Source organism: Besnoitia besnoiti, chromosome I, assembly GCF_002563875.1.
Source record: "Besnoitia besnoiti strain Bb-Ger1 chromosome I, whole genome shotgun sequence".
Taxonomy (NCBI): Eukaryota; Apicomplexa; class Conoidasida; order Eucoccidiorida; family Sarcocystidae; genus Besnoitia; species Besnoitia besnoiti.
In genome coordinates, this window is record NC_042356.1 from 3,914,392 (window position 1) to 3,939,798 (window position 25,407).

The following is a 25,407-nucleotide window of genomic DNA, read 5'->3' on the forward strand; positions in this document are numbered from 1 at the left end:
TATATATATATATATATATGTACGTAAATATACACCTGCGAGTATGCATGCAAGTGCTTAATGAATCTCGATGCGTGGGCAAGGGAGCCCCGGAGCCGTGTCTCGTATTCGCGTCAGGACGAAACCGAAGGACGACTCCGGCGTGCGGCAGAGGTCTGCGTTGGAGGGGCGTCGCCCCGCGGGAGAGACGCGTTTTGTACGGACAGCGATGAAAAGGGCTCCACAGTTAAGGAGCCTACAGCGCAGCTGTTTCTACGGATACGAGGCGGAAACAGGCTCTCTACTCACGTCTAATGGACGCCTGCAGGTCGCTTGCTGCCGATATGAAAGGCGATGCGCCCGACCAGTGACATGCTGAGCGCCAGGCGCCGCCTCGAGGCATTTCGCTCCCCCCCCCAACCCCCCTCGCGGACAAACTCCATTCGCATGAATATCGCACATCCTCTCTCTTGCGACCTCCGCTCGCTGACAGGCCCACGGTGCCGGTTCCACACGAAATCAGCGCCACGACTACCAAGGAATTGCGCAAACGACTATCTTATCAGTTCATTATCTTATCAGTCCTTATCGCACACAACACGACGGAGACAGGATACCCCACACAGAAAAGGAAACATTAGCCGCAGACCGGAGGGAAGAAACTCCTGCCACAGACGCAAGATGAAATTTTTCGGACCGTCGCAGACGAGACAAAGGGATCGCCCTCCTCGGCGTGCCATACACAAGCGCCCTTCTCCAAGGGGCTCGCTTCTCACCCCTTTCGGTTCCTCTCAGGTCACTCCTGTCACTGGCATGTCGCCTGTCCACGCGCTGGCGTCGCGCGAACTATATAGACAGGAGGAGGCATGCCGACCGCGTCTCCCATGCGTTTATTTCTACTCTCCTCCACGCAGGCTGCTTCGCCACCTTACTCCTTCGCCTGTCTCAAGCGAGAGGCAGCGCCTCGGTCACTCCTGCTCAGCTGCGGCCTCGTCTTCGCCGTCTGCCTACCCCGTGAATCCACTGCTAGCCACGAGCGACGCGCTGATCGCCGCCGCCGCAGCCTTCGCAGCCTCTGCGGCGGCCAACACGCCGGCGGGGAGACTCTGCTGGCCCTCGGCGTTGGCGGCCTCGACGCGCGCCGCCTCCTGTTGAGCTTCCTTCGCAGCGAGGAGGGCCTTCTGCGCGACGGCCGCCTTCGCCGCCTCGACAACTGAGGCTAGCCCGCCGCTGCGCGGGGCGCCGCCCAGTCCCATGGAGAAGGGCGAGGCGCCAAGGCCCGCCACCGGGGCTCCAGCGAGCCCGAAGCGATTTGCCCCGCATGCCTGCAGCGGCGAAGGCAGAGGCGTGCCGCCGCCGAAGCCGGGTGCGCCCGCGTGGGGCCCCACCACTGGCGTGACGCCGACGCCACCCACCGGGCGGATACCCTTCGGTTCGCCCTGGGCCTGCAGCTCCATGTCCCGCGCCTTCTGCGCCTCCTCGCCCTTCTTCTTCGCCGCCATCGCCGCAGCCGCCAGCGCCGCCGCGGCCGCCGCCGCAGCTGCGGCGGCCGGCGACATGCCGGGGACGCGGCTGCTCTGTGTGAGGAACGACGAACTGGCTGCCGGCGGGGGCGGAGGCGACGAGGAAGACGAAGAGGAGGAGCCGAGCTTCGAGGCCGCTTCCGCGGCCGCTTGCTGAGCGGCCTCCAGCATCGCAGCCGCCGCTGGGTTCTTGGCGGCGAGAGAGGAAGACGGTAAGGCAGCCGATGCGGCGCCCTGAGTCGAAGAGTCCGAGCTCGGGGCCCCGCTTGGAGGTGGCGGAGGAGGAGGAGGTGGGGAGCCTGCACCCATGCCCGCAGGCGGCATGCCCGGCGGCAGAGGGCCAGCCGGGCCCCCCAGGGCCTGCCCCGTCTCGCCCTGCAGTGGCGCCGGAGACCCGCCAGGGGGCAGAGGCTGCCCGCTGACGTGCTGCTGCGCACCCCAGCCCATCATGGGCGGCGGCGCGGGCCTTCCCAGGCCCGGAGACGCGAAGGGCCCCGGCACGCCTCCAGCCCCCGGCATGCCCATGGCAGGACCATGAGGATGCGGCGGCGGAGGTCGCTGCCCAGCAGCAAGGTGGTGCGGCGGCATGCCGAAAGCGTTGTCGGGGAACATACCCGGCGGCGACCCCTGTCCAGGAGGCGGCGCAACTCCAGGGGCTCCCATCGGGCCGCAGAACCCGCCCGGGCCCTGACCGGGGACAGGAGGTCTGCCCATGCCAGGGGCCATGCCATACATGGGCGGTGGCGCGGGCGGGCGCCCCATCCCGGGCATGCCCATATCGCCTCCCATGGCGTGGGGCGGGCCCATCTGAGGCGGTGGGGCTCCGGGCGGCGGCGGGGAAAGGTGCGGTGGGGGCGGCGGTCCGCCGACGCCCATCGGGTGGGGCCCCTGAGGACCACCTCCGGGGGGGTGAGGGACCCCCGGCGGGCCCCAGTGGCCCGCACCCGGGGGCGGAGGCTGGTGATGAGGGAACGGAGAGCCGTGCCAGCCGCCCGGATGGGGAGGGGGGCCACCGAAGCCCTGTTGAGCCTGAAGCATACTCTGATTCTGCTGCTGAAGAAGCATTTGGCGAGCTTCTTGCTCCTTCGCGTACGCTGCGGCCGCGGCTGCGACGGGATCCAGTTCTTCGTCCTCCTTCTTGGCCGCGCCTCCCCCGTGTTCGCTACCCTTTGTCGCTGAGCTGCTCAGCTGGGGCGGCGCCGAGATCACGCCGGGCTGCGCAGGTGCGTCCTGACCGGCCGCCTCGCCTCCGGCGCCTGGCTCTGCGGCGCCTTCGCCTTCCTGCTTGTTCGCACCCGCCGGGCTAGCGGGCGCGGACCCCCCGCTCTGCGGCTGCCCGCCGAAAGAAGCAGGCGGGTTCGAGCCCGGCGGAAAGGCGCCGGGGTACGCGAGGGGCGGGGCGATGCCGCCAGGGTGCTGAGGATGAGAACTGGGGGGGAACATTCCGGCGCCGCCGACGCCCGCCGGAGGGGGCGGGCCCATGCCGGGCAAGCCGGCGGGGTGACCCATCATCGGCCCGTGGGGCGTCAGGGGTACCGCACCGCCTGGCTGTTGCGGCGAGTACAGCAGGGGGCTGCCAGCGGGCCCATCGCCACGTGGAGAGCCGGCTGCGCCGGGGGGGCGCAGGAACAGGGGCGGGCCGCCGGGGGGCCCCGCCGAGGCTCCGGGCCGGCCCATCTGGGGTGCGGGGACGACGACGGGCATGGCGCCGGGTTGCGCCGCCTTCTCGGCGGCGTCCTCGCCGCCACTACCTGAGAGATGCTGCGGATTGTGGCAGAAAAGACAGGAGACCTGTTCGAGGTTGCACGTTCCCTGCAAGAACTGCTGACAGGGGCGGCAGACGCCGCGCGCGTGGAGCACTCGCGCAAAGTGCAGTTCGCTGGTGGGGTCGCTGTGGGCCGCATCGTGGCAGTACCCACAGTTGTCGCCCTCGGGGCAGCCGCTGCCGGCGACGTGGGCTTTCGCGCAGGGCAAGCACACGTTGCGGTCGTGTTCCCATTTGAGGTAGAAGTCCGGACTGGAGCGGTCGGCGTGCTGCGGGTGGTGACAGAGCAGACACTGTGCCCCCCACGCACAGGTCAACCCCGGAACGAAGTGATGGACGCAAGGTCGGCACACGCCTTGTTCATGCTGCTCGCGAACCTTCTGAGGGCAGGCCATTGCCCCCGACTTGTCGCCGTGTTGACTCAGCGCTTGCTGCAACGCACACCCGCGAAAACGCGACACGCGCGGATAACGGGGACCGCAAAGGAACGAGGGGGGGGGGGGTGGCGGGGGGGGGAACAGGCACCAAGGCAGTGGAAACTGAGGAGGCTCCCGGTAAATCCACTCTCTAGTGGTGAGGCCGCAAAGAACCGAACGAAGCAGCGGTGCGAACGACTGACCTGCAGACGCGGCAACCTCACCTCACCGCAGCCGGCAGAGAACGCACAGAAACTTCTTCTACGATCCGAGCAGCTTACGGCAAGCCGCCTCCTCTACATGTATCTAGGGTCTCCGCGTGGTCAGAGAACGACGCTGCAGGGCGGGCGTGAGCAAACAGCATCTTCTTTTTCTACCAGGACTGGCGTGGTTTCTTACCACAGCGAGGGAGAGATGCGACGGATGGTGACAGTACACGCAACCCTGATCCACTTTAAAGCATTGTCGCCCCGACACGTAGAACTTGCAAGGCACGCAGACGCCCTTGTCGTGCTTCTTCTGCTGGGCAGGATCTGAGAAGACAAAGTTTTCCGCTGACGCCGCGTTCGCGTCTCCCGCTCGCAAGATCGTCGGGCCCGCCGCCTGGTCGCCCACGCCCTGCACGGTCGGAGACTGAAGGAGGCCCGGCAGCGGCGGCGACGCCAGAAGGGGCGCATTAGCCGCGTTCGGGTCCTGCGGGGTCTCCTCCGCCTTCGCCGACTCCGCGGTCGGCGACGCGCGCTCGGGCGAGGCCTGCGGACGCGAAGACAAACCAAGCACAACCATGCGCGTGCGTGTCATCACCAAAGAAGCCACAAGAAAGCGAAATCACACTCAAGAGTCTACAGAAACTACGCAAAAAAAGAGGAGCGCGACTACCTTCACAGACAGGCATCTGGCATACATAGGTGCCCATAAAGAATATCAGAATATGCACTACAGCCATATACATTCACATATACATATATATATATATATATATATATATATATATATATATATATATATATATATATATATATATATATTGAACAAAAGAGGCAGAGGCGGGCTAACCCATCGGCACGCGTGCATGCCATAGCAGATACGCAGAAGACCGAGGCCGCCTTCATCCACTTTGCTCACCTGTCGGCTAGGAAGTCGTGAGGGCATGTCCCCTCTATGATCTTCATGGTGGCAGTATAGGCACGCCTGACTCTTCTTCACGGCGGGACACTCCGCATTCTTGGCGAAGAATTTCTTGCAGGGACGGCACCAGCCTTTCTCGTGTCTCTCCAAAGCGTACTTTTCTTGCTGTTCCTTCGAGTCGAGTTTCTTGGCCTGCGCAGACACCCAGCGAAAATAAACGGCGAAAAATCTCTTCGGGTACGATGCCAATGCCCTCAACGAGCGACATGCGAGGCGGCAGGGGCGCAACATCCATGAGGAGACGTGGATGCTGCGTCCCTCCGCGCATCCACGTCTCGACACGGGGAGGCGACTCCGCGTTATCTGACGGCAGGCCTAAAAACAACGCTTAACTGAAAACACCTTTGTTTGCCTCAAAGCAGACCACGGCCTCGCCTGTGTCTCACTTCTTTCTTTTTCGTTTCGCCCTTGGGGCCTGCGCCTTCGCCGCCTGCGGGCAGGTGGTCGCTGTGGTGACAGAAGGGGCAGGTGTCTCCGCGGCGGCAGCGGCCCTGCTTATATTCGGAGCAAGGCAGGCAGGTTCCGGCGAGATGCTGCTTGAGCACAACCGGCGACAGCGAGGCGTTGTTGGCGTTCGGGTCCTTTTTCTGCGCGTCCGCCGCCACCCGTGAAGGAGACAACGACGACGACCGACCGCGCGCGCGGCCCTCTTCGCCCTCCGGAGAGGCTTGCGGCCCGGTGGAGGTCGACAGCGCCGACGCCGCGAATCCCAATTCGGCCTCCAGACCCGGGGCCTGCATCCACGGAAAGGCGCACGTTACAGAGACAGAACTCAAAGTCCACGCTCGGCGGAACGCACAGACGCCGAGCGCCTTTGCTGCAGAAAACGGGGAAGGTGGGGAGTCTGTCAAAAACGCGAGGGAACGTACGCATAGCCCGTCGCAGGCGCACCGTGCAGAAGGGAACATCTGGAAACCTGCGCGCTCTGTGGAATGGCATGGCTGCATCGCGAGAAAACTGCTGGCAATCCTGGGCATGCGCATCCAAAACGCGTACTTCCGTTCCGGGGCAGTTGTACATGGGGTCGTGTTCAGCGTGGTGACAATAGGGGCAGGTTGAGATGCGGAAGCACTCCAGGCCCTTGATTATTTGCCTGCATGGTGTGCATCGCCCCCGCTCATGAAGACGCAGCATCGTCTTCTCCTGCAGATTCTGCTTGACGCTCCGGTCGCGTCTATCACCTGGCGCATTCCGCTCCATGCTGCGGTCGCGGTCGCGCCTCCTGTCTCCGTACGGGGGGGGCGGCTGGCCGTCGCCGCCCTTCTCGTCGTGGGGACCTCGGCGGTCGTCGCCCCGCCAGGCGCCGTCACGCGGCGGCAGAGAGCCTCTCCGGCTCGGCGACCGCCGGCGATCCCCAGGCCGCGGCAACCCGCCTCGCCCAGGGCCAGCGTCCCTCCGGCGGGCCTCGTCGTCGCCGCGCCCGTCGCTTTTCTCCGACGACGTCAGAGAATGAGACGACGCCCGCGACCGCGAGCGACTCACCGAGCCGCCGAAACGAGGCGCAGGCTGTCGCCAGCCGCGGCGAGGCGGGGACCCGCCTCGCGGGGCCTGAACAAACACGCACGCGGCACGGACCGAGAGTTGGATAGCTCCTCAACTCGCAGCAACCATCGACTTGAGCCTCTCGTCTCCAGCCACGCACTCAACCCAAAATACACGCAGACTTACGCACCAAGAGATTCAACGCAGCTCAGGCACACAGGGCAGCTAACACATTGAGGCCTCGCGCGCGCTTAACCGAAGGCGCTGGCAGCTGACAAAGACAGAAGAAAGAGGCACGCCGCGTCGGCATTCCGTGCCTGCCCAAGACGAGCGACGGGTACACGCCGTGCACGCTCTGATCGAAGAACCAGGCTGGGCTGCAGCGAACGGCTTTCCAGCGGAGGACAACGAGGCAACCTCTCGGGCAACGCTGCAAACAAACTGCGGTCCTTCGTAAACGGACTCGAGAAAACATGAGGCAAATCTTACCTTGGATCTCGGAGACGGTGAGCGTCCTCGCCCCCGCCCCCCCGGGGGGGCTCCGCGGCCGCCAAGCCGCATAGACGCCCCTGGCGGCGGCGAAGGGCCGCCGCCCATGTACCGGCGCGCGCCACCTGGCGGAGAGCGCGACCGATGGCGCGGAGCCCCGGCGCCCAGTCCGGCTTGGGGTCCTGGGTACGGCCTGCCCATCGAGCCCGCTCTCGGTCTCCGCTCAGGCGACCTAGATCTCCCTCTGTCTCTCTTCGCCTTCTTCTCCGCGTCCCTGAGTCGCGAAGCCGAGCGCGACGACCTCCGTCGCCCGTCTGCGAAGACCGACCGGCTCGAGCGACGGCGCCTAGGGCTGGCTTTCCGCGGCGATTCGTCTCCCTTTTCAGGCGAGCGCGACAGCGAGCGGCAGGGTCTCCGACCGTCCCTGCAGCCCTCCTCGTCATCGCGTCTGCGGCGCTTCGGAGACCGCGAGCCGCTGGTATCCCTGGGGCGGCATCCGTCACCAGGCCTCCGCAGCGCCGGCGAATACGACCGCCCAGGGCTCCCGCCGCGCTTATCGGAGAGCCGCCCTCTTTCGCGGCGGTCTTCGTCCATCTCGTCCTCATGCCTGTCTCCTCCGCCGCGCCCGCAGTCGGCGGAAGTCTCGTCCGCGGAACCTCCATCGTAGCCGCTGCTTCCGGGTCGTAGAATCAACGGGCGAGGCGGGGACCGACGCCCCCGGCCGCGCGGCGGCGACCGCGGTCGCAGAATCCGGAAGGACGACGAGCCCGAGGCGGACGAGGGCGAGGGGGCTCTCTCTCGGCCTGCGGGCTCGGCGCCGCGCGACATCGAGCGCCGGCGGTAGTCCTGGGGGTCTGTCTCCTTCCTCAGCGCCAAATCATCCTCGCGCTCGCCGCCTCGGGCTGCCTGCGCGCCTTTCGGGTCCCCCAAAAACACCTCCAGACGACAGTTTCTCAGCGAGCGACGGTGTAGTTTGTACTGCGCACTCTCAGCTTGCTGCTGTGACTGCAGATACAGCAAGGCGCGAGCTTCCGCCGGATGGACGTCTATCATATCCAGCGGGACGCGGACGCCGCAGAACTCCCGCACGAGGTCGCCAATTTCGGACCTCGACGGCGAGGAGGGAAGATTTTCGATGCGGAGGAAAAACGGGGTCTGGCGGCCACGCGGCGGAGGCAGCGGCGACCGCGGCAGGGACCGTTCCCGGCTTTTTTCATCCCGTCTGTGACCTCTCAATGCATCATCGCCTCCCTGCATATCGTCATCGTCCTCGCGGCTGGCTCGCCGCATCTGCTCGTCGCGCCTCCGGCCCTCACTCTCCCAGGCCGCATCCCTGTCGCGGTCAATCCGTCCTTCTCTGTGAGACAGCGGAGGAGGCGGCAGCGGCAGGCGCCGCGCTGGTTGCTTCCGCGGCAGAGCTTCGCGCGGCGACGACAGAGGCGAGTTTCTGCCTTCGCTGCGCGGAGAGAGGGAGGCGGCGCAGCCCCGAGGCGCCTTGGTCCTCGCGAGTTCGGCGCACGGGCTCTTCCGACCGTCTCTCGGCTCCTCCTCGAAGGCGCTGCCGCTCCTTTCCCTCCCTCTCCGCCGCTCGGCGGGCGGACTGAGGCTGCTGCGCCCAGCGGGAGCTTCTGCGCTGCGACTCCTCTTCGCGGTCGGAGAGAGCTGGGAGCGGTCATCGCTCGACGCGCGCCCTCTCCCCCCGGGCAACCCCGGACCCCGCGGAGACTCGCTGTCGCCGCCCTTCGCCTCGCTGTAACGGGCCTTTTCTCCGTCTTTCTCAGCGTCTGCGAAACTGCCAGCGCGCCCTCTTGGCTCGTCGAGAGGGAGATCGTTCTTGCCTCTCGTTCTTCCTCTCTCTTCACCCTTCGGCTGTGCACTGTACGCGAGAGCGAAGCGATGCACCCGGTCTCCGTCGTCTTCTCTCTCTCGGCCAGGAGAGGCGTTGAGGCGCCTCCTGTCGCTATCCTGGGGGCCGCCTCGGCTCGACGCTGCCGACGCGCGACGTCGATCACTCGGACTGTCACTCGAAAGATCTTTCCTGTCCCTGCCCTGCTGCTGCTGCCCACGCCCCTGAGAAAACGTCCTGTCTTCGGCACCCCGCTCTCGAGCTCTTTCGGTCTCCACTCCTTCATCAAGCAAAGAAGAAGATTTTTTCGGCAAGAAGGGGGAATCGTCCTCCTCGTCCCGTCGCCTCGCCTCCCTCGAAAGCGGCCCTTCGCGTCTGCGCCACACTCCCTCCTCTCCACTGCTGTCGCGCCGTCTCCGCTCAGCTTCTTTCCTCTCGACACTCTCGCCGCCTTCGCGACGTCGCCCTTCGTCTCCTCTCTCCTCCCCGCAGTAGCCAAAGTGAGACGCCGCGTCCCGACGGCCCTCGTCGTCGTCTCTCTCTCCGCACAGTCCACGCTCGCGTCGAGGGCAGTCCTCTCGTTCTCCGTCTCTCGACGGCGACGCAGATCTGCGGCTGAAGCGCCGTGGCGGACCGCGGGGGGGCTGAGAGAGTGCGGAACTTTCCTCGCGCCGGCTCGCGGCTCGGCCCCGTTCCCTCTCTTCGTCTTCGTCTTCGTAGCCCCTTCGAGCCGCAGCGCCGAAGGCGGGCCTTCTCCGCGTCTGGCTGCCTTCCTCTCCGTCACTCTCCCCCTCTCGCGCGCCGAAGCCGTTGGCGCGCGGCGGCCGTCGCCCAGAGTCTGGACACGGACTCACTCTCTGCGCCTTGCCGCCGGCGGAGGCAGACGAGACGCTCGGGCGCTCGGGTGAACTTCGGTCAGCCTCGTCTCTCTGGCCACGCGGCGAGGACAGCGAGCGCCAAGACGCGCGGCTCACGCCGCCGCCGGCTTTCCCCACTCCTCTCTCGCGGGAGAACGGAGACCGCGAGCCCCTGGACGGGCTCCGGCGCCCCGGGCTGAAGTCATCCATCGTCCTCGCTGCGCGTCAAACCGCAACTGGCGAAGGAGGAGACTGGCTGTCTCGCGCAGAGCGATGCGACACCGGCGGGCCTGGGCGAAGAAAAACTGATAAACGAGGGAGAAAAAGCGAACGCGGCCTCGGCCGGCAGAAGGAGGGAAGTCAGCGACCTCGATCCCACAGGGGCAGGGAAGGACTCCAAATATGACTATGGGAAGGCGGTGCCCCCTGCGGCGCGGGACAGAGGCCTCGAGTTGTGCAAGTGCGAAAAAACCGTCAAGAACTGGCAAAAAGGTGGTGACCTCTGTTCATGAGTGAGAGACAGAACGTGCCTAAACAGAAAACCCCGAGAGGTAGGAAAGCCGGACTGCAATACCAGAGCAAGTGATGAAAAAAAACAGGGAGTGAACCCAGAAGGTCTGCGGACGAAAGAGGAGGAGAAATCAGGACACAGTTACAACAATGAGCAGGAACGGAACAACCGCAGAGCAGAAAACTCTGTTCTCCGGGGGAAATCGAGGAAGAAATCCCCTTGGGTTGCTGGTGCTTGAACAGTCGTAAGTAAGAAAACGAGTGAGAAAGTCTTGGTAACCCACGGGAGGCCACGCACGTCGTAAAAAGGCTCACCTCTTCTCCCCCAAAAGCGAGATTCCCGGTCCCAGATGTGGAGAGCGGAGTCGCCTCTCGCTAAATTAGGGAAAGAAATCCAATTAAATCAGACGGAAAAGGACCCCCGCGCCCAAAAAGGAGCGAAATGTCGCTGGTTGGTTTCTCGTGACGACCGAGTTTTTGCGACAGCCCGGAATTGGCGCACGCAGAGCAGTCTACACAGAAGGGAACCAGTAGGCGTAGTAGTGCCCAGGTTTCATCGCCTTGCGAACCTTCTTGCAAAACATGTTTAACGCGGCAGAAATATCCGCCACCAGCCCTTTGTTACCAACAGATGTCTCTATCTCACGAGCAATGCGAAACGTGCACGCGTGTGCAGGCGGTGAAGGCCGAGGAAAGCCCACAAGGCTCGTCTTCCGCAGCTTTTCTCCTCAACGGAAAGTGCGTTTCAACCTTAGCAGCGAGCGCCCAGGCATGTGACGTCTCTTCTCCCTCCTTCGCCGCCCCCCCTCCGCTCCACCCCACCCCAGGGTACACCCTGCCGTTGTTTCACGAGGAAATCCGCACGCGGAGGGCCTGTCGCCATCGCAAAGCGGGCGCGACCCTCTCGCGCGGAGGGTGACGCGACGGCTAGTCTTCGGAAACGAACAAAAAGGATATTGCCGACTGGGATCGCTCATGCAGAATGCGCTCCCGCCAAACGAACGCAGACTCCAAAAGACTAACCGGGACAAGAAAAGACCCTTCGTGGTTGGCTCTCCGAACTGCGAGAGATTTACAGGCGATGAGCGTCCTACAGACTATAGACCACATGAGCAGTAGCGTGGAGCTCTGTTGACGCAGCGTGACGCCTTGAACCGATCGGGGAAGACTTGGTGGCGCTTTGGCGTGAAGGCAAATATAGCCCGGTTTTGATAGATGCAAAGGCTTTTCCAGTCAAAGCATCCGAATCGACCACAGACGAGCGGTGCTCCAGGCACAAGCTGTAGAGCTTCTATATGTAGCCAAATGGGGAGTCTCCTGCCGCGGCACCCGGCACACCAGCCAGGCACGGCCCCCTGCAAACACGATTCAGTTGAGCCCCGGGACTTCCGCAATGAGCGCAGCAACAGAGTAACCGTACCATAACGACACTCTTCTAGCATTCAACGCAACTAGGCTTCATCTGTTCGAACATATTGTTGGTCGCGCCCCCTGGCCTCAGAATGGTCGCAGTCGTCAGAGTTTGAAGGCTATCCAAAAGAATGCTACGGAAGCCGTAGCCAAGGTACTTTCTACGAGCGCGCGAGGCGCTGCACCAACACTGCCGCGGTAAGCGATCTATTCGCTCAGGACACAGAAGAGTGTGTGGCCTGACGGAGCGAAGGGCGTCGAAGCCCCAGGAGGTAAGCAGGCGTGACCACGCTACACCAGCCAGTAGTTCTGCGGTGTGCGAGTCAGACAAGGACGTCCACGTCCGCTGTCATTGAAGACAGTGGAAGGACCTCGTCCTTTCCCGAGTACTGGATGGACAGTCAGAACGAACGGGTTCTGCAGGTCTTCGCCGTCTCTCGTCACTCCATTCCACACAGTCATAGGGCCCATATGCCAGAAGTGCCGCGATGATACGGTTGCACTGGCGCCAGCGCACAGCTTGCTCTGTGTTTTTTAGACCCCAGCACTTTGCCTGTCGTTCTCGTGTGCTTCCCGGGGTATGCCAAGAAGTACACATGGGGCCGAGCAGCGAGCGCAAACGCGCGCGTCATCCCCCCCCTTTGTCAGCGCAAGGTGTTTTGGCAAATCTGCGGCCCTCTGCATGTTTTGTTTCCCGTTAGGGCGAAGGCAGCAACGCTCAAGAGTATCTGGTTCCAAGTGCTCCATTGGGGCTCCTGGTATCGCCGCACTCCCCAGCATCGGCGTGACTCACCACCACGCCTGCTCCTCTGCAGCTCGTACGCGCCAGTGTGTGAGACACAGCGCATCGCTCGGATGCAGTTGTTTATGTTCAGCACTCCTGTTGTAGCCCGGATGGTCCGAGACGCGAATCGAAAGTGCGTAGTAATGCAGACAAAGAATGCTCTCTCTGGAGGCAACCCACTTTCACCTCAGAAGGCTTGCCACCGTAAGTACCGCATTGGGCTCAACTCACCAGACCAGACCTTCTAGTCGGTGAGCTGTGCTGCCAAGTCTTCCCGCCTCAGTGTGTCGGTACGGCGTCAGTTCTATCAAGTGAGTACCCGGGCGCTGTCGAGGGTATAGGTCCGTGGCAGGAGTAGCCAAATCACATAATCGGAATCATGTACACCGACAGCCGTAGTCATACGCTCGAAACCGTTTGAGTACACGCACTGCGCTCCTGAACTCGCCGGACGTCTCTGCTCAACTGCGTCATTGCAGGATATGTCAATCGGGCACATACATGTAACATTGTGTGCAAGGCAGCACCCGTATACAAAGCAGTTTGCTCTTACTGCGTGATAACGGAAGCCGTCCTCATTGCGTTGTTTCCGTTGTTTCCGCAGCACTGCCGGTCTCTTCGCGGTGAGCACCATCTTTGTTGGGCTACGTTAGTCGAAATATGATACACCGACGCAGAGCCCGTGAGATTGACGTACCGCATCCCCGCCGTCGAGGATGAACGAGAACTGCTGGCGCGGGGTCTCTGAGAACAGACACCGAGGAATCCCTTGTCTTCCCGAGACCGCTCATAGTAAAGGGGTAATGCGTCGCTTTTAGACTCAGTGCACTTAGGAAGGGGTGCAATAAGGATACGCCTTGCGGTTCCTTTTCCGTTGCCTGCTGCGCTTGTACACCGTTGGTCGCCACAGTTATCAATGGATCTGAAGCTCACGGACTGCTGGGTCGACGGAGTCGTTCGGTCACCCGCGACCTTCAAGTCGCGCCACCTTGAACGGACTCGCGAAGCGTACGGCTCGGTCCGAGATTGTCGGTTGGCGGCGTCTCTGGGAGGGGGGGGGGGAGACAACTCGACAGCTCACATACGCCAGCTCGTCGCGAGGACGGGAACAAACAACATTGCTGTTTCAAGTTGACTTAGCCAACTAGTGTTGTCTAAATATCTTTGGAGCCACTTTCTGGTCGGTCCGCGACGTGGATGGTAAAGCGTTTGTTGGAGAACAAGAACGATGGAGTGGGGGGCAGTTTCAAACCTCCGGACCGGAGGGGTAATTGCTGTATTAATTTTTTGCGGGGTCACTTCTTTCCACGTCGTAGCGTCGTCCGTTCCAGGAAGTTCTCCCTACATTCCTGAACATGAAACCGATATCCCGCTGGGTGATAGTGATGTATTGAGTTCCCTAGACACGACCGGGTCCGGAACTCTTCACAGTGCGCCGGCGCCGCAAGAAGCAATTGAAGAGGACCGGCAGCCAGACGGCGATGGCAGACTAACGGCGGAGCGCGGTGCGGGCGCCGAAGTCCCCAGCACGAAGAGGTTGGTAGGAATCGGTGTGAGTAGCGCTCTGGCGTCGGCTTTGTTCTATCTTCTCAGCCGGGGTGCCAGACAGGCTTCCGAAAATGCATGGTTTGTTTGGGAAGAGGCCAGACCTGCCACGGCGTACGCCACAGTGGCCGAGGCCTTGTTGGCAGCGACTCTCTTCAGTGCTATTGGGGGCGCTTCAGCTGTGGCACAAGGCGTCCATAAGCGGCGGCAAGAAGCAAAGCGGAGACGGCGGGAACAGCTCCGGAAAGAGGCACACGCGAGTCTTGTCGAAGACAGGGCTTCTGTTACTGCGACCAGTGACACTATCCCTGCACCAGAGACGGCAGATGGTAGGATGCCAGAGCTTGAGCTAGTTGAAGAAAACCGGCGAAGCTGGATCAGCCCCACGCAGCGGAGTAGGGTAACCCACAAACCACCAGGAAACGCGGCAGTTGCCAGCACATTGTTGCTAGGCCTCGCAGCCGCGGCAGGCGGAGCGGGCGTCACGCTTCAACGCCGCCAGCCGCTAAACTACTCGTCTATTGAGGGAAATGCACGGAAGAATGTGGTTGCAGGTCTGTTCTTCGGCACTGCAGCTGTATCGCTTTACCATCTGTTCCGGCAACTCAGGGCGCGAAGAGCTGCAGCGAGAAACACAGCAGACAAAGCGTGAATCCCTCGGTGCTAGGGAAGTGAGGAATCTGTCGTCGTCGATCCGAAGGAAGAGTCAGATCGGAGCAGCATGGCAATGCGAGCCTGAGGGGGGGGGGGGGGGGTCGGACGCGCGATGGCGGGTGTTTGCTACATGGAAAAACTCAGCCGCACTTGGAAGGGAATTTCACATTTGTGACCCTCCTTGAAAGTAAGAGCGGGGGGACTTCACCGAGTTACCAGCGGCGACAGCCTCGCGGACGACGAGACGGCCAAGTGCGGTATGGTATCTCGCCTGCTAGCATAGCTGCAGCGCAGGGTTTCACCTCTTCTTGCTCACCCTTCATGTAGTTCCAGGAGGAGCAACCAGTTGTATGCATTTCACAACACAAGCAAGCTTTAGTGTCGCGGCGAACACTTTGCGTTTTATACTGTAAGCATTCTTGCGTATTTTTTACGGCTGGCTACATGAAGGCGAGATGATCGCGAGTTGTTGCACGTCAGCGCCGAGGGTCGATCGCGTGAACAGCGCAAGAGGACTCACGGCTAAGGGAGTGATGTCAGAAACGCCGTCCGCCGGCCCGAGTATGACGTGTCGGGGGTGCACGCATCACACATCAGGTGTCATTCTCTCTGGTTTTCTTCTCGGCAATTTCCTCTTTTTCAGAGTGCGTGGCATCATAAGACCCGATCTACCACCAGGGGGTTGACACGCGCTTGAGCCAATTCAGGGACGCGTATTTCCTGAGCGCACGGGAAGAACTTCGTGCCATAGTGACACGTAATTTCGTACCTTTGGCAGGACTCATGAAGTTCTCAGCGGCGACCACCCCATACGGGCGCATGGGGCACGCGGCAACGCAGGTCTAGTTTCGTTCCTGCCTAGGAGAAATCCGACATCCGTGTGGTGTAGGGTTCCATACCTACGACCGCCCAGTCTGATATCGCAGAAATGCCGTCCTTTCAACGCAGTACTGATCGGCACTCCCCAGTTCCAGATGAAGCAGGTCAAGTGCTTGATACCCGACTAAACAGGCCGCTGCCCGTGCAGTTTGCAAAACTGAGCCAGACCCTGGTCCGCCACTTCCTCCTTAGTTGGAAGGAGAGTGTTAGTGTAAGAGGTACATGGCGCCTGCACGCAGAAACTGTGAACGCCCCCTCCCCCCGAAGTCTTGCTTCTACAGTACATAACGACCGGGCCTCGTGAACCCGAGCGCGTCACATTCCCTCGTGCACTTTAAAGGCCTACTTAATACCCTCTGGGGGCCGTAGATCCTCCCAGGGTACCTGTTACGCTTCACGTTTGTCAGGATCTGTTTCTTTCGCTCGTCAGCAACACGATACACGGGAGTTGGCAGGGGGGGGAACGTGGGGGACAGGCCCCTCCTTGACAAGCTCTGTAGTACAGTCTACGCACAATGCCTCGTTACAGCATCGAGGCCAGGTGCTGGATCCGAGCCGCGGACATCACTGCACCACGCGACTGTGATACGGCTGACAGACTGGCTCAAGAGAAGGATACTATATTTCAGTGATGTACACCGCTGTCTGAGAACAAACGGGCGGCGCGGCAGCATATGAAAAAAAGGAAGCAACTTCCAGTCAGGCGGCCCCATTCCGCATATGCCGTATCACGGAGTCTGCATTGCAATGAAGACGTCATTTTCCACACCGGCTTTGAGAATAAGAAAACTGTATAGCGAGGGAAGGTGCCGCTTCATCCCCTTTCGCTTCAAGTGCGCTCTGCACCACCGAAATCTTCTGCCTCTGCGAAACGCATTCGGCATATGCAAAAGGAAAGACACACGTGTTGATTCATGCACGCTCCTCTCTCGTAGGCGGTTCACTCAGCCCGAGTGCGTCCACAAGTTTTCTCTGCAAAAGTCGTTCCCGAATTGAATTCGCGTTCCCCAGTTCACACGTCGGGCGGTTCCGCGTCCTGAGCGCGCACAACGTGTGACGCCAAATACACCTATGTAGGGCTCGTCCCTTTAGCCCGGCCGCACTGACACGCCGCTCAGGATATAGGCGTATATCTGCGGCAGCATTCAAGTAAGGAGGCACTCGTTCGCCGACAAGGGACACACAGTGCCCTGACGCGCATTCCCAACAAAACGTCCATAAATTCCCTGGTGCTGCTCCGGGATTTGTTTCGTAACGGACGGGCGCTGCGGGCTCGCCGCAACTGACTCTCGTGCTCGTACGTAGAGGCAGTGTCGATGATATGGCTGCCCTCCCCTCTCTTCTCCCTCCCAGCACGTGGTGACATCTATTTCCCTGGATACCAAAGTCTGCTCTGAGTTGCGCAGCGTTTTGACATCTTCCCACAAGTTCCTTGTTGCCGCCAAGCGGCGGTAGTTGTTCTTGCGTCAGGAATACGAGGACCTTTCTCGGATGTCGGCACCCTGGCTGCACTTCACTCGCGGGGCACGAGGCCCCGCAGCCACTTGAGGCCGCTTCAGTGCGCCCTCAACTCCGCCATATCAGTGTTTCGCATCCTTCTCGTCCCGTCCCACAATGGGTAGACTTCGGCTCGCGTCCCTCGCGTCGTGTGCCGCACACGGACGGGGGGAGCCGTTCGCGCGCGGATGCGAAGACGCTGCCCCGTTGTGCCCGCTGACTCCTCCTCTGTTGCCGTCGAAGAGGGTTCTGGAATCAAGCGCTTGGCGACCTATGACCCGCACGGAGTCTCCATCTCTCCCGTTCGCCGCTAATATGCATTGCCTATCTGATGCGGAGCCTCCGTCGTGGACGCCATCGGTGCGGCGTTCTCGTGCGTTTCCCTGAAGTTCAATGGAGCCGTCACGACAATTTTGGTCGCGACGCTCTCCGTTTGCTGAAGCTCGCCTGTCGTCGTAAAGCCCCCCGGGGACCAGCGGCGACGGATAGGGAATGGAAAACGCGCGCGGCTTCGCCCCGCCGCCCGCACTCGGAAATGCAAGGGCGAGTTCATCATCGTCGGCTGTGTCTCCATCTGTCGCTTCCCTAACAGACCCCACACGCTTGGGTTCAGGCGAAAAGCTGCTGGCCCCGCGGGCCTTCCAGCCCTCGTAGGCCAGGCCGCCGCTTCGGGCTGAGTCGTGGACGGGGAGAAAGACGGAGTGCGAGGGACTCGCGCGGTAAGTGTCCGTGGAGGCCCCGTTTCGAACTGACGGCGTATACGAGGCGGCGCGAGGTCCCAAGCCCAGCAACGAACTCGACGGTGTGGCCGTCTCCAAAGACGCCAGCGAGCGATACGCCGCCAGCCGCTCACGCATGCGGCGCGCGGTCTGGTGTCGCTTCTCGATGTCGTGACGAGAGGGACAAATGAAATACGCCACCGTCCACATGATAGCGAAAACCAGCAAGCACCCCCATTCCACCCACTGCTGTCCGGTAGTTGGAGCCGCGCACTTTCGGCACTGCAGAAAAAAACAGAGAAACCCCACGAAGAACAGAATGGAGGGACGAGAGGCCTGCCAGAGACACGTGACCGAAAACCCCTACTCTTCAAAGGATCCGCATCACCTGGCTTAGATGCCCCGAGACGCAGAGACGGCCTCTTCCACGAGCTGACATGCGTCGTGGCAGTGCTGGCAGTGCACGCAGTCTGTGTGCGCCTGCACCAGCTCACCCTATAAGGACATACGAAACGCACGCATTCCCAAACAAGACTCAGCAGCAGCGGCCAGGAAACAGAGGCCGGTCGCAGGAGACTCGTGGGTTAGACGGCGAGTGCGGGGAAGAGACACCGGTGGGAATGCAAGACGGCTAGGGGTCACGAGAAAAGCTTACCAGTGCCCGTGGGATATGCGAACACACCATCCATACCAGCGACACTGTGAACCCGAAGCCGTAGATCATGTACACGAGGGCCTGCAGCGGCAGCTCTCGCGCTTCTTGCTGCAGAGCTTCGCGTTCCTCTGCGCTCATGGGGGTCTCCGCAGGCCCGTCTGCGTCGCCGCCTCGGGCTCGCCCTCCTGCCTGGCGACCACGCCCTGGTATCTCTCCGCACTCGCTGCAATCTTGTGCGCCTTCGCCGTCGAGGGGTCGCCGGCCGACAGACCCGCGCCTGCCCCCGGGATCTCGCTGTCCCCCCCCGTTCGTGTCTTGCCGTGTGGCGCCAGAGCATGCAGCAGAGCAGCTGTTGGGCTGCGCACCGACGTGGATCACCGGCACTGCGCTGTGAAGGCGGCGGCTCAAAGTCGTCGCAGCCAAGCCGCGATAAAAGAGAAAATAGATCACGGCAATCTGAAAACAAAGCGAGACACGATTACCGCCAAATAGCTGCGCCTTCGACGCTCCGAGCCGCAAGCAGACGTATAGCGAATCGACAGCCTTGCAGGCGCGTGGGCTCCGACGCCAGCGGCACGCAGCGGGTCACAAACGAAGACGCGAGGGCGTTGCAAGGGAGAAAAGGAAGCCCAAACGACTCTAAGGCAGGGACTGTGCTCGCGCCAAGTCATCCTGGGGGCAAGAACCAGGAAGAGCGCTGCCACCGCGACCGTGGACACGACGCGCCGCCCGACTATTACGAGTCACGATCTAGAACGAGCACGCTGAAGACACACTCGTTAAGCTGAAGAGACAGTCAACTCTAGTGAACACTTCCGCTCCTTCACAGCGTGTCTGCTTGCCCTCTAGGTTCTCCCGTCTTAGATCATGTCCATTTGGGGAAGAAGACTAGCTCTCTTGCGCATCGCACGAGCTCGAAAGATGTGTAATTAGGATCCAGCGCACAACTGTGAGAACGCCGAGGGAAGTGTCGCACAGACGATTCGCATCGTCAGCGCCCGCGCATTCTTTCCACAGGAGTCGATGCGATCCCAGTCAAGCCTCCTGTCTCCTTCGAACTGACCACCCTCTCCAAGGTTCGTTTCGCATGTGTTGCTCTCCACTGTCCCTCCTTATCCTTTTTGGCTTACAACGAAAACAGGCATGGCAGTTGCGAGGGTCAGAAAAGCTGCATATGTGTAGGGGATGACGGCGTCGCGAAACTCAGCAGCGACGGGATCGAGTGGCTCCACCGTCGAGCCCGGGGTCTGCATCTTTGGCTTCGAAGACGCGTCCAGTCCCTTGTCCAACAAGCTGAAAGCATGCAAAAAAGAGAAGGTACGGCTGCGATCGAGACGCGTTGAAGACTCGAAGGACTTCAAGAGACTGGAGAGACGCAGAAAAAAGAGAACGAACACGGCTCGCGTGTGTCTATCTGTGCGTCGCAGCATCTCTGCGTTAGGGCGCCTGAAGAGCTGAATCGATCTGTGGAGCTGGCGACGGCGGTGAAGAGGCATGGCGCGAGACGTTGAGCGTGAACGCGTGGCTCGCGTCTGATCCCATGTCACCGTCCCCCCCCTCCCCCCCTTCGCCCCAACAGCTCTCTGCAAAAAGTATATCCTCTTCGTGTGCGTGCCATGAGAGTCTCGCTCTTATCCGCAGTCGTTAGACTCCATTCCTCGTTTATCTGCCCTGTGAATTCCCCCCTTTCGCAGTGCGAGATCCTATCGCTGTCTCTGTGGCGCCTTTTTCACCTCCCCCTCACCCTGAGGGCTTACTTTCTGTCGGCCTTCAGTATAGCGCCGACCCAGAATGCGAGGAAGAGGGAGACGTGCAGAAGAATGAGGAGGAGGAGGAATCCGAGGACGACGACGTCCGTGGGCACGACATGCAGGCCGAAGCAAAAACAGCGCGACGAGCCTTCGGACCATTGAGCCACTGCCTCTCTCAGGGCCTCGTAGACGCTCGGCTGGCCGCCCTCCTCACCGCGCCCTCCGCGATCCCGTGCGCCGCCACAAGCAAACAGCCGCGAAAACAGAGCCCACCGCGACCGCGGCTGAGAGTGAAGCGGAGACAAGCTGCGCCGCTCCGCCGCCGGGGGCGGCGGCTGGGCGGAGGCGGCGCCGTGACTTGAGAACTGACGCATTTTCACAAGAGAAACAGAGACACTCCCCCCGCGCGGAAGAGGAAGACGAGAGGGCGAGGCCTCGCCAGGGCGACACGGCCGGAAAACGTGCCGCAAGCGCTACGGCGAAGGCGCCCCGCGCCCGTCTCCCTGTGGGCGCTCGCTTTTACGGTTCAGTGAAAGAGGCGGTGGCGGGCACCCCGTGCGCAGAGACAGCGGCTCGGCAAGCGGGACCGGAGACGCAAGCGCGCCAGAGTTGGCGCGGCAGAACGCCAAAGCAGCTGCGGCGGTCGACGTGGAACAAGTTGCTTCACAGGCGCCGCAAGACCTTGAGCAGCCTCGAGCGTGTTGCAGCATTCCCGTCGAAGCTCCAAAGCCTCTCGAAAAGAAAGAAAAGCAGAAGCCGCCTCGAAAGCTGCTTCAGCGTGACAAGAGGATGCAAGGGAGGGGGGGGGGGGGGGGGGGGAAGCGGCGTCTGCTTCAGGCCGCACACCTGGAAGTGCGTTTCGAAACAACCTCAACGAGGGCACCGCCTCACCGCAGAACGATGTGACCCGATAAAAAGAGAGCTGAGATTGAAGAGGCGTGCGCCAGGCGCGGACAAAGGCAGATATACGAGCCAGAAGAGAAGAGAGAAGAAGAGTGGCTGTCGGCCGGAGGACAAAGAAGAGGACAGCTCTCGCAGAGCGCGGATCCCTTGTTCTTGTATCTAAAAGAAGCGCGGCAGGAATGCCGCGCGGGTCGAGACGGGGGCACAGAGAGGAAAAGGCCACAAGCAGCTTTCAAATGCCTCCGCACGCGAAGAAGTTGGCAGAACGAGAAAAATGGAGAAAAGCACTGCAGAACGACGACGCGTGAGGCCCTGCGGCAAGCAACTAACGCGTCCCTATTCCGCCTTCCAAGGTGCTAAAGGACTGTTTGGCGTTTCGGCGACGAAAAGAAGAGAAGGAATTCGGCCGGGGACTCCTTCTCGCGCCGTAAGTAGATCTTCCCCGTCAGTAGGAGAGAGAATGGAGCAGGGAGACAGCGCAGGCGGGGAGTCGGATTCGTGACTCGTCACAAGTCCCGCAGCCCGCCATGGTGAAGCCTCTGCACTAAGCTGCTTCGCGCCTGAGACATCATCTGAAACGCGAGAAATCGCAAAGAACGAGACAAAATAAAAACAGCTGCGTGGGAGAGCGAAACAGGGAAGGCAGCAAATGACAGGGCACATCCTCGTTAGCCGTATGTCTCGCGGGGAGGTGCCTCTCTAGCTGGGATGTGTGCCCCCCCGTGCCAGAGCCTCGCTGGGTTTGAGGACATCAGACGAGCAAGTGGAGAACGCGAAAAGGTCGAAATGCCCCGAGAGGCGACTCTGAAAGCGGAAAAATGGAAGCTGCCCTTCAGAGGGGCTCGTTTGTAAGGGCTTTTTTGTCGTCGCTCGGTCTGCAGACGCCTCAAAAGCCAGCTTCCCGCGCGGGAGAGCTGCCGCAGTCAGCTGTGCATCTATTCGCCTGAGCCCTGCCTTGTATACGCCCATAGAGCAGTCCGCAACCTTCGACAGATTCTCCACGCGAACGCAGTGAAGAAAGCGTGCAAAAGGCTTTTAGCACAATGCATGGCCTGGGAGACGGCACCTTGCTGAGAAAACCGCGGAGACGAGGCTCGAGAAACCCAAGCGAACAGAGTCTCACAGCGCGCGTGTCTTCTTTGCGACGGGAAAGTGTGTTCACGCTGGTACGCACTTTTCCCCGCGGCCGCTGCTGCCTCTGTGGTACCCGGACAAGAGGCTAAAGCCACAGCATGCGCTGCGCTTGCGGCAAAGCGGAGACGCTGGGGAAGAAGGGTCGTCTTGTGGAAAGTTCTGGTCTCAGGTCTCAAGCAGTGACAGAGTAAACAAACAGCAAAACACTGAACCTCAACTAGATTCTCTTCAGAGGCACGCACCCAGCAGGAAACCATTTGCGCTGGGCGCCATCGCCCGGAAATCCGTGTGCAGCCCCTGCGTTCTCAGAGCCCCGTCTGTTTTGTTTCGCCTTGCTCGCGTTTTTTCCCAGTTAGAGTTTGCATCCTCGGTCTCTCGTGTCTCCTGCGAAAGCCCCCTCCCCTTCCGGTCTCGACCTTGCCCTGTATCAGCTCACTCGGGTCAGACTTTCTTTTTTTGAGGGAAACGCGCATTCACACTTTGTATCCGTCGTATCTGCTGTTTTTTCGCCATCTTCACCGCAGTTCCTCGTCTCGACCTCGCCATGGCGACTCCCGCCGCACAGCACGAGGGCGTGCCGAGCTCGGGTAGGCTGGTGTCTCCATCATGAGGGGGGACGCAAGCTCTCCATGCGCTCGGATGCAGGGAGAGAATGGATGCCGCAGAAGTCGCAACGACCATCTTTTCTCTTGACGCGCCGCAGAAAGTCTTTCTCATGGTCCAAGGCCTGCCGCCAGCGAGAGGGATGCCGAGTTGGGCTGCAGTTCAGTCCTTGTCGTCCTCGAATGCGCTACCTACACATAAGCAGCACCCCTCTTTTCCACTGCAGAAGCACATGCATGGATGCGTGGTCAGCCGCTTCCTTGTGCACCAGAGTGGATAGAGAGGCGGTGGGGACGGGTCACCCTCCCTGCTGTGGTTAGGCGGCTGTGGTGCGTTGGCGGAGACGCCTCAGAGAATGGGAGGCGAGTCCATGCGATTGCGCGTCGCCTCCCCCATTTCCCTCTCCTCCTCTCTTATCTTCTTGCTCCTTTTATTCCCATTGTGCCCTCTCAGGTGCCGCCGCGAAGCCCAGCTTCGGCATGCGCCTGAAGAGCTGGGGCTGCCGCGCCATCACAGGCCCGAGCGTCTCGCACTCCATCCTCTTCGGCGTTGGAGCGGGTGAGTTCGTGGCGGTGGAGACGTATCTATGTATATATGCGTGGATGTGAGTATGAACCGAGCTACGGCTACATTCAGGTTCTGTCCGCAGGTTCGGGGTCCACGCGTCTGTGATGTAATCACGGAGTTATCTCTCTCCGGCTCTCTTCTGTGGTGTGCGGCATCTGATTAAACCAATTTTATCATATCAGCCTGCGTGTGTTGCGGTGTGCTGTCGGCTGGCCCTGGTTACCGCACGTGCGTTTGGATAAATCCCCATGTATGTATATAAATGTATATTTTGTATATTTATGTATAAGGGTGGTGCGTGGGCGGGTGGGACATTTTTCGGTGTTTTCGGCGGTTTCGGGCGTTGCGCTGCAGGCTTCTGCGCGTATGCAGGCTACTACCTGTACCGCGCTGTGCGGCTGACTCTGTTCGACACGGAGAACGTCGCGCTGCAGTCTCGCCTCCGCTACGCAGAGAAGCAGAAGCTCTTTCAGCAGGAACTGGATCGCGAGCTGGCGGCAGGCCATATCGCCAGTCTGGTCGCCGAGTATGACCCCGTCGCCACGCGTCTGCCTTTCCAGCCACTGTAAGTTTCCAGTGGAGAGCCTGCACTGCTGAGAGCCACACACACTCAGCGAGAGAAGACCGACCGAGGACGGGAGGGCAGCATGACACTTGTCGCTTTTGTGCGTGGACGCAGACAGGCGGAGCAGTGGAAACTGGGGAGCACGGTGAACTGGGTTCCTTCGCGCATAAAGAAAAACAACGAGGGAAAATCGAGCCCCGAAGGCTTTCCCGCAGCCGGGGGGGGATGGGGGGGGTGGGGAGGGTTGGGGGTTGGGAGTTCTTCAGTCTAGACCGAAAACGAAGGAATACAAAGATATCGGCTAGCCGACCGACGGGAGGGGCTGTCTGTACGAGGCGCACGTGTCGCGTTAGAATATCAGTTACTGATCCTATGAGCGTCACCTCTCCTCGTGCCGCGGCGTGCTTTTTTTTGCCCACGAGCTTGTGCCTGCGGAACGAAAAAATCGACGAAGCAGGCTTTTCAGATTAGCGAGACACGCAAATGACTAGGAGGGCGCTGAATACTGATGACAACGATGGTTAACAGGTGGTTTCAGAGCGGTGCGCAACGGCAGAGTAGCATTCTGATCGTCGTCGAGAAGGCGTTGAGAGCGTTCCCCAATAACTGTCATTTTCATTCTTCGTGCGTAGCCTGCATCTTGTGTGTGTGTGTGTGTGTCTGTGCAGGCAAGACCGCTATCGAGTCTGAGAAGAGTGGGCAGTCGACTTGAATTGTTTTCTGACACTGCAACTGCTTTCTACCGATGCCTGGTTTCAGAACCTGGGAATTGTTCCGTATGTCTCGGTCCACTGCACGAGACCGGATTCGTGGTGTTGGAGGCCCGTCGTAGTGACACAAACGCATGCGAGGTTGAAAGCCTGGCCGCGATGGATGAAACGCCCTTTATGGCGTTTCCGGTACCACAGTCCTCTGGCGGATAACTGATCCAAACTTGGACGCCGCCGGCGTTCTCACAGCCATTGTTCTGTGACGTAGGGGTATATATGAGTGCACGGAACAGCCACCGCACTACATTGCTCAAAACAAGCAAAAACGTTGCCGCCACGGCAGAGACCGTAGCTAAGACGAAGGAAGACGCCAGCACTCAACATTTTGAAAGCGGGGGGAAGGCGCTTCCAGGTCGGTCTAGATGTGCGACGCACCGGCTGCGTTTGCCCGCGTATCACCGCAAAGGACACCTTAACATGCATCAGGCTTCCACACTTCAAGCCTCTCTGAATGAGTAAATCTAACAGCTCGCACCGACGCAGGCTCGTAGGAGATCCCACGGGATGGAGCACGGGAGCACCTGCAGCTGAAACGCGTACGAAAGTGGAGTTCCCCTACGCCGGGGAAACTGTACCTAAGCATGGAAACCAGCAAACCCCAAGTCAGCTAGACAGAAGAACGGGGGAGAAGTCATGTAGAACGTCCCGGATCTACCTGGGAAAGACAGGGAAGAGGATCCCGTCGGAGAGTAGAGTAGGGACTGCTTCCCGGTGCCCATTGTTCGCTTGTGAAGAGTTTTTGCGTCCTGATTTCAAATGGGTGAGGTGGTAACGAGCGAGCAGGGTATGCACGGTTAGTGCCGGGGATGAGTCACCCTAAACATTGCTGCCGTCAGTCATCGTCGTCACGCCTTTGCTTCGCGGCAATGGATCGTGCGTGTTAGATGTTTTTCCACCACAGCCGCGTACCAGCGAA

General features: G+C 60.9%; 4 protein-coding genes across 4 annotated transcripts; 2 read left to right on the plus strand and 2 right to left on the minus strand.

Annotated features, from left to right (window-relative positions):
- Positions 1-986: 986 nt before the first annotated feature.
- BESB_005740 (uncharacterized protein) lies at positions 987-9,755 on the minus strand (the record flags this gene model as incomplete). Its single annotated transcript, XM_029359329.1, has 6 exons — positions 987-3,698; positions 4,083-4,436; positions 4,809-5,003; positions 5,258-5,605; positions 5,868-6,419; positions 6,843-9,755. The coding sequence occupies 6 exons, from the start codon at positions 9,753-9,755 to the stop codon at positions 987-989; spliced, it is 7,074 nt and encodes a 2,357-aa protein (XP_029222242.1).
- Positions 9,756-13,477: 3,722 nt separating this feature from the next.
- On the plus strand, positions 13,478-14,446 carry BESB_005750 (uncharacterized protein; the record flags this gene model as incomplete). The annotated part of the gene is made up of 1 exon (XM_029359330.1): positions 13,478-14,446. One exon carries the CDS (start codon positions 13,478-13,480, stop codon positions 14,444-14,446), a length of 969 nt encoding a protein of 322 aa, XP_029222243.1.
- A 2,461-nt stretch (positions 14,447-16,907) lies between these two features.
- Positions 16,908-20,323, minus strand: BESB_005760 (uncharacterized protein; the record flags this gene model as incomplete). Its single annotated transcript, XM_029359331.1, has 4 exons — positions 16,908-17,825; positions 18,199-18,654; positions 19,329-19,491; positions 19,956-20,323. The coding sequence occupies 4 exons, from the start codon at positions 20,321-20,323 to the stop codon at positions 16,908-16,910; spliced, it is 1,905 nt and encodes a 634-aa protein (XP_029222244.1).
- A 1,347-nt stretch (positions 20,324-21,670) lies between these two features.
- Positions 21,671-24,411, plus strand: BESB_005770 (uncharacterized protein; the record flags this gene model as incomplete). The annotated part of the gene is made up of 5 exons (XM_029359332.1): positions 21,671-21,700; positions 22,343-22,426; positions 22,910-23,147; positions 23,511-23,721; positions 24,390-24,411. 5 exons carry the CDS (start codon positions 21,671-21,673, stop codon positions 24,409-24,411), a joined length of 585 nt encoding a protein of 194 aa, XP_029222245.1.
- Between the last annotated feature and the right edge of the window lie 996 nt (positions 24,412-25,407).